This window comes from Eleginops maclovinus, chromosome 1 (assembly GCF_036324505.1).
Source record: "Eleginops maclovinus isolate JMC-PN-2008 ecotype Puerto Natales chromosome 1, JC_Emac_rtc_rv5, whole genome shotgun sequence".
NCBI lineage: Eukaryota > Metazoa > Chordata > Actinopteri > Perciformes > Eleginopidae > Eleginops > Eleginops maclovinus.
Window position 1 is genome coordinate 14,635,336 of NC_086349.1, and position 15,307 is coordinate 14,650,642.

Consider the following 15,307-nt stretch of genomic DNA (forward strand, 5'->3'; position numbering starts at 1 on the left):
TAGCACAGATAAAAAAACAGTGCTTCATAAGCTTCTTTATATAGGGGAGGGGAAGAAGACTGGGAGGGAGGGGTGAGCTAAAAGAGTTCAGGTTGAGGAAAAGATGAGTTCAGAGAGGCAATCAGAAGGGAGCAGAGAATAGAGAACAGAAGGGAAAGAGATGGAAGAGCGCAAACAGACAGACTTTCAGCAAAGACGACAGCCAGGAAGGAGGAACTCTTTCAAGTGTGGGGAGCATGTAGACATAACAGGGGAACTGGAGAAGGCCAGAGATGGGGAAAGAGCAAGAGATGCTGGAGACGGGAGATGAAGGTAGAAAGTATAAAGTGCAGAAAGAGAGAGGGAGAGGGAGAGGGAGAGGGAGAGAGAGAGAGAGAGAGAGAGGGAGAGAGAGGGAGGGAGAGAGAGAGAGGAGAGAGAGAGAGAGAGAGAGAGAGAGAGAGAATAGGGGGATGGGGTGAGGAGGATGAACATGTCGGAGGGGGAGGGGAGAGAAATATTTTCTATGTGAGGCTGAGCTGGAGTCAGGAGGTTGTCATGGTGATAGCAGTGTGAGAAAAGGGAAGGGAAGCAGGAGTATTGACACCTATCCCTAGACACCCCTCACACACACAGACACACACACGGACACAATCTACAACAAACAAAATGAGTCATGCATAACAATACTGACCTGTCACATCCTAGGCAAACACACACTCTCCCTTTCTCCTAAAACCCACAAACACAGGTGGTTCGTTCAAAGTAAGCAGAGATGTTTGAAGCTCCGGAGCCACATCACCATGCAAACTCTGTTTCCCGTGTCTGTCTTTTATCCTCACTCAGCCCGATTTGAATAGCAGGCAAATCCCCTTAAACTGACTTGTCTTGCCAGGCAATTACCTAAACCAACCTTCAGTCTGCTGCTGAGTGTGTATGTGTTGGTGTGTTTATTTGTGTGTGAATGTTCGGGTTTGAGCGACAGTGTGTGTGAGGCTCACGTATCCGACCGTTGCGGTTTTCCCGTGTGTGTTGATGACAGAGAGAGATGAGAGAGGCAGAAACAAGCTGATGTAGAGACAAGAAGCAGCTCCAGTGCGGCACAGTTTTCTGAGACAGCGCACACACTTATATAATAACAGTTTTGTTTCTATATTGATTTTTTTTTTTACAAAACAAAACTGCAGTAAAAAAGCGACAATTTGTGCTGAGTGTTTAGAACAGCAGATGGTGAGGCCTATATTGAAATATGTTAATTACTGTGATCTATTAGTCGCGAGCAGGGTAATACAGAAAATCAATTCATTAAGATGACTTAAATTATGGAGAATGTACAGATATTAGAAGTAAGTATTTCTGAGAGTCTGGTTTTTAATATCTTTAATTCACCAAGATAAATCTGATAGATTGACTTGTCATTGACGTGTTGTGGGAGTCTGCGAAGCATAAAAGAAAAAACAGTAAGTGCAAACACAGCAGAAACAAAAAAAGATTTGCAACTTGAACAACAAACAAATCAATCAAATACAATTGCTTACTCAGAGTGTTAGCACTCAAATAAACAGTGGTTTTAGTTCCCTTAACAGAAGACAGAGTGCCGGAGGGTGGAGGTAAGTAAGAAAAATTGAGACTGTGATCATTTTTAAAATGTCGTTGTTTTTCATAACTCCTCCTCTTGTTTCTTCTCATACACACACCTCACTCTTCTTTTTCCACTCTGAATTCACTCAATAGACATTAACTAGCTGTTTAGAGGGGTTACATCTTCTGGCTCATCCCCAGAAGCCTTTGTATTTGATTAGATGAGGAGCACTTAAGGGGAAGTGCTGCTTCTGCAACTTTTAACAAAGTTAATGGGATTGCCATGAAGCTGTTGTTTGGCTTGGTTAATTATTCTGCAGACGTGAATCACCTGGCACTGTGAGCTGTTTTTCTCTATGGTAGTCCATTAACTGAGGACAGGTTATGCTAGCACTATTTCGAGAACTGTTTTGATTTGCTTTTTGTATTTCTCCTTCTGCATTGTTTTGTTTAACATAACAACTGTGGCAATGCTTTTTGTACATGGGTGTAAGCATGTTTGATATACAAGGCTTTCGGTAATTTCATGTGTGACTGCGTTATGCCCCGCATAAGACTCTGAAAAAAAATCTGCCTCTTTCCCACAGTCGTTTAGCCACTGGTGCCATTCTATGCAAATGTGTTAGCAAAGCACTATGTGTGACCTTGCTCTGCCAGCAGCTCATTTCCCTGAAGTGGTGGAAAAGACAGGATTATATCTAACCTAAGGAGAACTCGACGTGTGTGCCTGGCAACGTCTAAATCTTGGCAAAAAAAGCCATATGCAGGGAAACTTGCCGCAAAAAAAATCCCCTTATTGAAGTATCATTTTAAACATGTCACTGGTTAAGAGTCTGAGACACAGGCCGTTTTCTTTGATATTCTTCAGTAAAAGTGTTTTTTTTACTTCTCAGAGACATAACAATCACATATGTCTAACCTGTTGTGGTGAAGGTCGCAGGTCACGTATACACCCCGCCCTCTCCTCGGGGTGGGGCATGCCTGTAGTCCCTACGGAGTTGACCACGTGTCCTTGCGTGTCACACGAGTCGCTGGCAGCTGAGTCCTCCAGAGCTGTACGGGCCACTTATTACCTGACCCGAGGGACCCCTCCCACCTCCTCCTCCTCCTCCTCCTCCTCCTTCTCCTCCTCCTCTCTGTCTGCAGGATGACTGACTGCACAGCCCCTCCTCAGACATCCCCACCTGCAACAGCCCACACAGACCTGCACACTTGATGCAACCCAGACTCACACACATATGCTCCCCTTCACACCCGAGGCTCATCATATAACCCTTTGCACTTCAGTCTACTTTTTGAGGCTTATGCATATTTCTCTTCTGCTGCTTTTATACACTGTGTGCATGCATGGGTGACTTGAGAACAATGCGACCTAAATCACAAAAATAAAGTAATATAAATGCTTATGTGTTTTGCCTTTACACATATGCCATGATAAAGTTATTCCAGCATGTGCTTCAGTGGCTGATTTCCCTCTGGTGTTGTTGCTGTTTGTGTTGTTGTAGCTGGTTCTTCATCTCCAACAGTGTTAAGCTGCTGCATCTGGTTTGAGGGCTAACAATGTAGATACTACACTGATGTCAGCTTCTTTTTCACTGGCCTGCCTGGCTCCAGTTTGATCCCCAAAGGCTTTGCTAGCACACACACACACACACACACACACACACACACACACACACACACACACACACACACACACACACACACACACACACACACACACACACACACACACACACACACACACACACACACACATACACACACGCACATAAAATCTCCCTTTTACCCGTCTGATCCCCCTCTAATTTGTCTCTCTAAGGGATGAATGGCTGCATATAAACACATTTGCTGAAAGATCTTCACTGAGCCTCGCTTCACACAAACAGCACAATTTTGTCACAAAGGTAGAGGGAAAAAGAAGTATGTGACAGTGAAGGTCAAAACGCACATTAAATAAGAAGAAAAACAGAAGTGAGGCTGTTAGGTCCAGAGGAACAGGAGAAAAGGGGAGAGGCTGACTGTGAGAGATAAAGAGAGGGAGTGCAAGCACAGGCTGCAGGAAGGAGGAAGCAGGGAGAGGGGAGAGAGAAGGTCACTCATAATAGCTCTTCCAGGTAATTTCATAATGTCATAATTGCTCCTATTTGCTCACGCTAACGCCATTAACTATTTACTGTATGGACACTAAACTATCCTGCCACAATTCTTCGTAAACCATATGTGTTCATCATTGCATGTTCCTCCTGAACACAAAGTGCATAACAATGTACCTGTAAGGGTATGCAGTGTGGATGGGGGTGCTTGTATGCATCACATCTTATATCTTCTGCCTGACACGGAGGGTGTGTCTCCATAATTACTGCGCTTTGTGCAGCAGGCACAGAATCTGACTGATGTAGCTGCTAATGTAGCAAATGACTACCACAGGCTACAGTGTAGCACTGAAAAAGGTTGTGAGGTTTTGTATACATACAGTGAACATAGAATACATATGGTTTTCAATTGGCATACAGTTTAGTATATCATTAGATTTTTGTCTTTGTGTATTTTTCCAATGAACAGTCTGCTTTCTTTCCATATTTATTGTGATTACAGGTGAATTGAAAGGAAATTAAATAACAGATTCAATATTGCAGCACTGCCCACAGGTTGTGTCCATAAAACCTTGGCATCAACAGTCTTGATATTATGTACAAAACACACAAGCCTTCCATTTTGCTCCATTATGTTTTTTATTTGTCCTTTCTGTTTATTGATACCATTCATCCCCATTTCCTGCGACTAACTGACTGACAGGCAAGCCATAAGCACATTACCTTATCAGTTGTTGGCTTAAGTGAGCAGCAGCTAACATGCTAGAAGCAGAGAGCGCTATAGGCAGCACTCCATCAGCAAGACCAGCTCCATTAGCTGACAAGAGAGATTAGCTGACCCGCTGACACACAGGCTGATCTTTACTGATACACACTGCAACACACATGGACTCATGTACACACAAACACACACACACACACACACATGCAGGGAATCTGATACACTATTACATTAGGGGTAACACCCCAGCTTTTGATCGTTACAGAGCTTTTACTGGTCAGTGATCGCATATCCAGATCGCTTTTCACATCTGTCATGCTTAATGTTTTTGTTCTTTCCAACCCGCTTCTTTTTCTCTTTGTTTTTTTACGTCCTATGAATTTTTCAGACTTTTTGGTTGTTGATTTTGTTGTCAATCCCCTCCTTTGATCTCCCGCCGGTGTTGGCCTTCTTTCTCTCTGCCAGTTTTCCTCTATCCATACTTCCCTCCACCTGCCTCTCTTTTCTTTCTTCAGCCCTTACGGATGTCTTAATGAGTCCACTCCCTTCTGCTTCAATTATTCACCACTTCTTATATGTTACCATTCTACCATTGTGTCTTAAGGGGAAAAACATCAATAAATAAGTCACGCCAGAGGTAGCTTCTTTTGTAGTCTTGGTAAGAGAAAGGGGTGATTTATAAACAGAGGAAAGAGGTTTGTTGAGGACTTTGGGAATCTTGTACTTGTATTTGAACTTTCAGTTGGATGGGTCTGTAAAGGATTTCACTTTATACATTTTTAAGTAACTTAAACACGTTCTGCCTAGTGAGGTGTCATGGATTTCAACATGTTGGTTTAAGTATGCATAAATAGTATAGATGTGAAGACTTCCAGTATTTGTACTGTACTTATACGTGTGTGTGTGTGTGTGTGTGTGTGTGTGTGTGTGTGTGTGCGTGTGTGTGTGTGTGTGTGTGTGTTTTGGAGGGATGGCCTAAGAGTATTTGGCAGCAAATGAGTGATCGTATGTACGTGCGGGCGCATATGTAAGTGATATCGCAAGCCCGTTAGTGTCCATGTGTGTGAATAACTGAATTTCTATGTTCAAGGGGGGTTGCTGTGTGGAGACCATGTTGTCATGGCGACCAGGATAGAGGGAGAGTGGGCGGTTGGCCTTACGGCTCCTCTGACAACCTTTATTTTCTCCAGCTTTGTGTCACTCCAATATTAAACCCTAACCCTTGACACAACAAAGGGGGTGGGGGTAAGGTGAGGTCTTTGAAAGAGGAGCAACATTTGGAAAAACATGGCGTGATTTCTATTGCAGCATATTAAACTAGTGGGAGTCGCTACGCATCTAACCGCAAAGCTTATGCTAATAGTGGTATTGATAAATGCGCTGTCTGTGTACCCTGATTCCAGATAAGCTGCATAGCTCTGCAGCCTTTTCTGCTGGTAAATTTCCATTTGGAGTTGACCATGGATCATCGATCTTGAAACACACGCTATTTGGCCTTTTAAACAAAGACTACCGGCATGAGCGAGTTATTGGTTTCCCACTGTGCTGTTAGGCTAATTTTCCATTAAAGTTGCAAATATTGAATTAATCGGCCTCAATCCCTATTGTCCGAGCGAGAGTGAAAGGCATTTAAGAAGAGGGGAGAGGAAGGGGGACGAGGAAATGTTCTGTGAAAAGTGATCGGAGGGGAATTGGAGAAAGCTTTTAGTGTCAGCTTCCGAGGGCGCTGCAAGAGGAGAGGAAGAAGACTGATAAAAATGGCGACAGGAAAATGGGCACTCATCATTCTTGGACCGTTCTTATTATAGGGGCTTGGCTTTTAAGAACAATATGTGAGGAACAAATGTAATCTTCACCGCGGTGAATGATGAAAGACATATCTGTGTTAAAAAGTGAATTGTGGAGTCGAGCAGAAACAGGTAGCTAGTATTATTTCACATGATTTGTGGTAATTTTCTGCTGTAGCGACAAAGTGTGTCTGAGACTTGTCTCACTGCAACAGGCTCATGCATAAAGTATGACCCTGCCAGAGAGAAGAAGGGGTGGGGGGGGGGGGGGAGTGAAGGGGAAAATCAGACAGTCTCACAGGCGATCTCACAGTATAGATGGACAGCATCGCTATCGGTCCAAACCAAATTCATGGCGTGGTTTGTGAATGAATTATGGATTTGGGAGAATTTAGGGCAAATTGTGCCGACAGGAAGGGGATCTCTATGAATAATTCACTCAGGAGGGGGCCTGATCATCTACACCCTACCAGCATCACCTTGTTTCTCTGCCCCCCCTTCCTCACTTATACTATCCGTTGACCCCTGTAATGTCTCACTGCCTTCATCCTGTAATGCCCATCAGACCATTTCTCCTTGTGAGTGTTTTCTTTGTTTATGTCTAAATCGCTCGAACTTCCCTGCGTCCGTACGTCCATCTCCTTTCAGTCTGATGTTTCTTCAGACAGACGAACCCTGGGGGAGAGTAGGGGGTAAAGGGGGGCATGTATTCATTTATTTTTCTCCCCCCTCCTTCCATCCCGCATTCTCTCCCCCTACACATCTTCACAGCTGGAGGTAGTTAATATTTAAAAGCAAGGCATGACAGGACACAAGACCTGCACACATGTTTGAACATGCACGGAAACACACACCACACACACACACACGCACACACACATACACACACAAACATACATACACAAATCCAGTCGAGCAGCACATCCGATGAAAGTACAGAGAAGCTTTCAGAACTCATATCTGCATTACTCAATGTGTTGAGAGAAAATATACCAGGTTACGTTCATCAACATAGCAGCTCCTCACATGGATACATGAGGACATGAAGCAAACAGTGAAAGTCTCTCATGTATATGTGGGTGGTTGGCACGGTGGGGATCAGAGTATGTGTGAAACTCCATACATGATTTGACTCCTGATGTTTGATCTTGTCTCTCCTCCCCACCCTCCTCCACCGATAAGAGCCTATTCAGCATTCAAAGTCCTTGGCAACACCCAACATGTCTACTTAATGCTAATTACTACATTTTGCACAGAAAGGAAAGGTGCAATTTTCTATTTAATGGATGACAAGGGGGGTACACACTACATAGCGTACAGCAATTAAATTCTACTAATGATAGCAACACTCACAGGATAATACAAAGTGTTTGGGTTATTCTTGTTTTTTTGTAAGCAAAATGCCTCAAAGCAGAAAATCATGAATAATTGAAGAAGTTGCAAAATTGACTTGGACGATTTGGCTCGTTTAATATATGGCCTGTTGGCGGCTAATTTTCTGCAGTCAGGCTTTTTGTTGAAAAAATGAAACTACCACGGCCCTTAAATCTCAACGCAGCGCTGCTTGCTCTACAATCTTCCTGTGATTGAATGACATCTGATGGCGCCAGTTGACATCCCAGTGGTGATAATAGTTTTTAAAAGCACTCAGAGACACTGCGGTGGGTCATATCAGCCCAGCTGCAAACAGCAATCGCAGGCGTGACCTTTGACCCTGTCCAATGAAGCAGGTAACAGGGCTGGGATTGGATCGCTGACAGCTGCACAGCGGACACCCTGAAGAAGTGAAATCAGGCATCTGCTTCGATGTCAGTGACTCTCACCCCTGTGATAATGGAGCTCTACGAGGCTCCATGCCGCGCACAGAGTTTGGAAGTGTGTGTGTGTGTGTGTGTGTGTGTGTGTGTGTGTGTGTGCCTGCGTGCGTGCGTGCGTGTGTGTGTGTGTGTGTGTGTGTGTGTGTGTGTGTGTGTGTGTGTGTGAGTGAGATTGCGTGCTTGCGTGTCAGGCCACATCAGTCAGTGCCATCAGCGTGTTTGGGTGACTGGGGCAGCCGCACTACATGGCAACCTTCCATGCCTCTCTCTCTCTCTCTCTCTCTCTCTCTCTCAGTCAATGCCCCTCCCAACCCATTATAGTGTTCCCCTTTACTGCTCATACTCAACATGACTGCAATATTCTTTGGCAAGGTCTACTTCCTGACTGAGGCCCACTGGACCATGACCTTTTATCAGTCTGATCCTCTCTGTTATACCGCTGGAGGTCTGCCTTCCTTTCTGTCGATCTATCCATGCATTTCAGCCGTCTTTGTATGTCTGTTACTGCCCATGTGTGTACCTGAGTGTGTGTGTGTGTGTGTGTGTGTGTGTGTGTGTGTGTGTGTGTGTGTGTGTGTGTGTGTGTGTGTGTGTGTGTGTGTGTGTGTGTGTGTGTGTGTGTGTGTGCACATACAGCACAGTCACTTGGTGAATTGTGATTGGCGGCATGACAAGTGACGGCTGCCACATCATTAATCAGCGCCCTGCTTTGCTCCACTTGGCTTTCCTTCCCAGTCTCTTTGGAGGGGGCACTGATAGGCAAGGTCCAACCTTAGATCGCATTAACACAAGTACTAATACCCTGACTAGCCCCGCTTCATTCGTCTGCCTCTAATGGCATTTCGGAAAGCCTGGTTTAAGACCGGATCACTGTAATTGGGCCCCTGTCTCCTGAGAACAACAACCACTAAAGCAGCTGATAAAAAGCAGTGTAAAGGAAGAAGAAAACAAACAGAAAGTGAACAAATTATGCACACTGATTGGAAGGGCTTGCACATGTGTGTGTATGTGTGCGAGAGGTTGGATAGGATTAGCGTCACAGCTGTCAGCCTTTGTCATCCCTCTTCCTCCCCTTCTTCCATATGCCTCCACTCCTCCCATCACCTCTCACCCTCTCTCATCCACTCCAGCCCTCTCCTCCCTCACCTCCACTTCTCTCTCTCCTTTGCTCTCTACTTCAAACCCACTTTTCCTCTTTATCTTCCCCTCAGTTCCTCCACCCACTTCACCCCTCCTTCTTCTCCCTCTTTATGTTTCGTGTTGTGCCATTCTTCTGACAAACCGAGCAAGTTAGTGTAATGGCTCATTTACTCCTAATGATGTTAGTTAAATGGCTTTATTAAAGACTCAGCTCTTGTTTGGCTTTTAATTTCCCCTACTTTGGCTCTGATGATGTACAGAAATCCCATATTCCGGCTGATGAAGAAATTGTTCATTAGGTGTTTTTTTACTTAGTGACATGAACACATCCCCTGTAATAACTGGTCAGCCATTACCCTCTAGATAAAATAAATGAATGTTAATCACATCTCTCCATCCTCCTCTCACCCCCTGCTCTTCTCCATCGTCTTCATCTCCTGTCTTCTCTGACCTCCCCCCACTCTCCAAGGTCAGCCATCTCTCTGTTGAGGCATTGCCAACAAACATTGGCGCGCCGAGCCAGGACTCTTTCAATCAGACAGCCATTACTGCAGAGCTGCCAAATCCTCTCTCGATTATCGCCATTTTCTTTTGTCTCACATGTATGTCTTAATCAGTGAGGGCTGTAACAGTTCTTTGTGTGTGATACTGAGCAGTGTAAACAGTCAGCGGGCTGCGCCATGTGGTGCCGCGAGGGAGGACAGCCTGCATGTTGTGGCAAGGACCGTATCCAAGGGTACAGATGGAGAACGGATAGACTCCTAGTAGGGGTGGCCTTCCTTACTCACCATGACTGATAGCATCTTTATCACACACTTATCACAGTACCATCGCCCATGTACACTACGTACTGTTGGGTTCCTCCTAGGATCAGTCAACCTAATTATCAACTATTTATTTGTATGTCTCTGTGTATTATCTGATTTGTCACTTCATCAATCTGCATCTATCTGTCCACAGCCCATCTGGGCGCTGCAAGGCTCTGGTCAGCATCTTGTTGTGGCATTCTGTCCATCTGTCCTGCTGACTGGCCCTTCCATATGGGCCACTGGTCATGTAATTACACAAATGATTTCTGTTTTGCAGAACAGGTTCAGTGCTAGGCATTGTTGATGCTTTTGTTGGGATGTATTGACCCTTGATTGGTGTGTTAACTCTGTGTCTCGGTCTGCGTATACTGTAGGTCTGACCACATGGTGCAGGGTAATTTTTCTCCCATTCTGACACATGGCCCCTCTCCGCCCCTCCTTCTCGCTTTTCCACTTGTCCTCCCCTCACCTCCCCCCTCTCTTTTATGTTTCAGAGAAAAGACCAGCAGGAGGGCGTGGACCTGACTTACAGAAGAGCAGAAAAAAAGACAAGAGGGACGTACGAGGCAAAGCCAAGGCCTCCCTGGAAAAGAAACAAAGCCTCACACTTGTGAGGTTGCCCTCTTTGTGCGTTTTACTGTACGAGTGTGTGAGCAGGTGGGACTTTGATGGGACAGTGAGCAATGCCTCACACGCAGCGACAGCAGGTTGGCAGTAGGGGGCAGTGCTCCTCACGCCTCCTCCCCATCCTCCTCCTCCTCTCCCTTGCTGCCCAGCCCAGCCAAGCAGCCATACACATACCCACCAACTGTGAGTACAGATTAATATGGCACCATTCATGTTAACGGAGACCAAATGTTTCCATGAGGTTCAAAGATCTATTTGTTGTGCTAATTACACTGTTGATTCATCAAAGCTCGGCTAATAATGATCTTTCATCATGAGGAATTAGTGCAAATGAACTGAATAAGCATGTGTTTCCCTTTCAACAACCTCAATATTCAGGGTTGAATTGCTCTTTTATGCTCAAAATACTTCACTGTCTGAGGTTTATTTGGGTAGCGCTCATCTGGTGTGCCTAATTACTTGGTAATTGATCCCCTCATACTGAATTGATTAGTCCCACTATTGATCTGGTTTCCTTGGTGCAAACCAGAATCTGATTGGGGAGTAATTTAATCAACAATTGGATTATACAACACAAATCCAGCAAGGCTTTTTACTGTCTCGCTTTCATTTCTTCCTCCTCCTCGATGCAATATGTGGGCATTAGAAATACAGCTGAGCTTGTGGCCCTGCAGGGAAATTGATCTTCATCTCCTTGGTTGCTGTCGGCCTGCCTACAGAGCTCCAACACAGAGAGAGAGAGAGGGACCGAAGGAGGGAGGGAGAGGGAATATTGTTTCCATTGCTGCTTTTGTTGTTCTCTCTTTATCTAAGACTATTGCAGTGAGTCACAATCCTTAACCGCCCACACAGACTTCAAAACAACATATCGCACACGGTGGACACACATGCCATCGACCTGTAAACGTTGATGAAATGCAGTAAATCCCCAATTCTAATTCCCTAATGGGGGAGGTGACACAGAGGAGAGAGGGCCGAGGAGGATGAAGGAATGATGTTGAGGAGCAGGAAGGCGGAGCAGGTCAAAGATGTAAAAGGTCAAGGTGTCCCCTGCCTTTCGATTAGCGAGCCTCTGCCATGTTGATGAGTGTCAGTGGGACAGAGCTCGGGATCAATAAAGGAGATGCGTTAGAATCTGTGTCAAGCAGGCAGGGGTTAAAAGCTCCATTACAGGAGAAATTACACTGCTTTATCGTCCATGTATCATAATTGTGGTTCAATTATCTATCTATCTATCTATCTATCTATCTATCTATCTATCTATCTATCTATCTATCTATCTATCTATCTATCTATCTATCTATCTATCTATCTATCTATCTATCTATCTATCTATCTATCTATCTATCTATCTATCTATCTATCTATCTATCTGTTTACACCATGTCTGTATATTAACTCTCTTTTCCCTTCTTGTTTACTGTAACTAAAATGTTTTTGTTTCCCTCATTGCCTTTTCTCTGGCCACCACTATGGACTAACAGACCACATAAGTGATCGTAAGTGCTTTTAACTTTATTGACAATCATCCATCTTAATGCAGGTGCTGGCAAAGCTCATTGTAAACACTTTCATTATGCGAGAGAGGTTATTTTCCTTCCAGCATATTGTGAGGTTCCTGTAGCACTGTGCTGCACTTTAATGAATCAGGCATTAGTGTGCATTTACAGTGCTATGCTTGAGTGTGTCTTCGTGTTGATTCATCTGTTTCATTTCCTGTGTTTTTACTTGAGGATGTGTGTGTGTGTGTGTGTGTGTGTGTGTGTGTGTGTGTGTGTGTGTGTGTGTGTGTGTGTGTGTGTGTGTGTGTGTGTGTGTGTGTTGTATGGGGAACATGTACCTGTTTCTGTGGACCTTTTTCTTTATGTGGGTGTGTGCTCAGCATCACTGGCTCTCCCATAGGTGAGATCCCTGTAGGAACAGGGAAGAGGAAGTGTGAGGAGCTGCTGTCTGTTAAGAGGCAGCAGGGCTGTCAGATCAAAGGCATGGGGAAATAAAGAGGAGTCAAAGCACTAAGCACTGACTTCTCTTCCCCTCATCTGTCAATAATGGAGCTGTGCCTGCAGCCCAGACCTCAATTTGATCAGCTGAGGAAATGAGCTTATTTGCTCTATCAGTGGGAATTCTTTCATTAAATTTCCCAACTTTTCCTATCCATCTCTTTCTGAAGCTCTGTGAATCTACCCTTGTTTGTTTTTAATCTCCACCGTTGTCTCCCTTTACGCTGTTTCTCTGCATGGTCTCATCGCTGCACTCCTTTCCATCTCCCCTGTCTGCTCAGCTCTTCATCTCTGTCGCCTTTTCCACATATAATGCAGCCCATTTACCTACATAATGTAAATTCACCGCAGGCTTTGTCTCTTCCCTTAAAGTCAAATTAAAGACGCTACTGAAAAATATCAAGCTGTGACCTCTATTCCACTGCTAACAGCAGACAGTGTACTAAAGCTATGAGGAGAACAAGATTTATGCTTCTATCTATAAGTATTGAATAACAGAACAGAAAAAACGACACAGGCCCATAAAGCATGTTGATGCCGGTTCAATACAGTATTCACTCCAAATCCCAGCATGTTGCTTTTTATGAGTCTGTTATCGAGGCTATGCTTTATGGCTGTTATGGACAGTGGCGACAGAGAAGGAGAAACCTCGTCTGGTGGTCTTTCCTTTTTTCCTTCAAATTCCCTGCTATGTTCCCCCCTCCCCTACTGTACTTTTCCGTCGCACACAGACAGGAAGCACTGTGCCATATATCTCTTTTACATAAACTCTCCCTCTTACATTAGGCTAAATCAATTTCCTCTCGTCTCAACCCATTTTCTCTGCCCGCTCTCTTATTCTCTTTTCTTTGTCCTACATTTCATCTCTTTCTCTAGGGAGTCTTTCTAAGTGACATTGACTGAATATACTTTTCTGCAGCTGTTAAAGTGTAAAACTGAGTGGTATCTCTGGTTATTCTGTGCTGCTTGGTAAGCCATTTCACAATGCCCATAGAGATGCGTGTGTTACAACAAGAAGATATATGTCTGTGTGTCATAGCGGGAGTTATTACAGCAGCATGCAAACTCAAAGCAGGTCATGTGAAGACTGCAGCACTATTATTAGAGTGTGCATGTGTTTCTGTCTGTTTAAACACTATATGTGTGTAACAACACATGTATATTTATAACTGGTGTTGTGACTAATTACTTTTTGTTCTTGCAGTAAAGAGGCCTCCGATGATCATGATACAGCCGGAGTCTGTCACCGTCTTTAGTGTTGAAGACTTTGTCATGAACTGTGAAGCCACTGGCAACCCTGTACCCATGTTAGTCAACACACACACACACACACACACACACACACACACACACACACACACACACACACACACACACACATACACATACACATACACATACACATACACACACACACACACACACACACACACACACACACACACACACACACATACACACATACACACACACATACACACACACACACACACACACACACACACACACACACACACACACACACACACACACACACCGACTCGCATGCACACACACACGCACACACACAAATACATACTGAAGATGCTGTATTAATAATGGAGGAGCTCAGACACTGGTTATCTTTTTAGACAACTGGGAATGGTGACCTTCCCTGTCCTTGTTCAGCTGACATCTACATATTAGTAATACATGAAAGCACAGCCTCTCCCAGTCAGAATACTCACTTCAACAAGGGATAAACGTCATTAAGCCCTCAAGCAATCTTTTCAGAGTGTCTTAGCTGCTTCGAAGTGGAAAACTGCTCCAACTGCCAAGGAAAAGATGAATATCGCAATTACACAGCACTAGCTCATGAGTCCCACTGGGGCATCTGTTGAACATTTTGCATCAATTCAGTGGCATGTAAGGACATATCGTGTGTGTTAAAAAAGCTGCATTTGGAAATGCATGGAAATTGTTTTTTTTACTATGACATTTGAATGAAAACTCAACCCTACAGCGTAACTTATATATATTTTTTTTTTTCAAGTTTCCGATGGACAAAGGATGGAGAGGAGTTTGACCCAGGCAGTGACCCAGAGCTGAAGGTTACTGAGAGCGCGGGCGCATCCGCATTCTACACACTCAGTATCAATATTGAAAGCCTAAAGCCGTACCAAGCCAAATATGTCTGCTACGCATCCAACGAGCTGGGGACAGCCGTCTCTAACGAAGCCATGCTCAGCACTGATGGTAAGAACATGCTGATGGCTCATTAATCCAACAATAAACTGACCAGTTACTGAGACAGAAGCATTACATTTTGACGGCTAACTTGGATATTCATATTCCATCATGCTCAGGGAGTATTTGCCGATTTGGGATTATTTTTGCTTAGGCCTTGAGAAACAAACACACTATTGAAAACCGATCAAACTATTCAAACCTCTTCTGATATTTTTCTCAAAAGGTTTCATCACAGAAGTCTTTTATAGATGTCAATTTCACTGTTAGGGCTCCTGTAAATGCCTTCAAGGTCCAGAGAGGCATGTGGTTAAGGGTTTTTATCAGCAATAACAAAGCGATATACAAAGCTGTGAGCGTAGCCAGCATATAAACCTTTCCCTTCACCCTGCTTTATAGAGAGCTCATTTGTTAGCAGATGGGGGCTCACACCGAGAGTACCGCCACCCAGAATATAATTACATGCAATAACATGATAATCAGCATATACACACACACACACAGACACACACACACACACACAC

At 44.2% G+C, this 15,307-nt stretch overlaps 1 protein-coding gene across 1 annotated transcript in view; it reads left to right on the forward strand.

The window, feature by feature from the left end:
• Positions 1-15,307, forward strand: part of l1cama (L1 cell adhesion molecule, paralog a) — a 43,779-nt gene that overhangs the window by 12,036 nt on the left and 16,436 nt on the right. The window contains 4 exon segments of the mRNA XM_063891674.1: positions 10,425-10,740; positions 12,042-12,056; positions 13,762-13,864; positions 14,590-14,792. Of these exon segments, the coding sequence (XP_063747744.1) occupies positions 10,614-10,740; positions 12,042-12,056; positions 13,762-13,864; positions 14,590-14,792 (448 nt within the window). The 5' untranslated portion in view covers positions 10,425-10,613.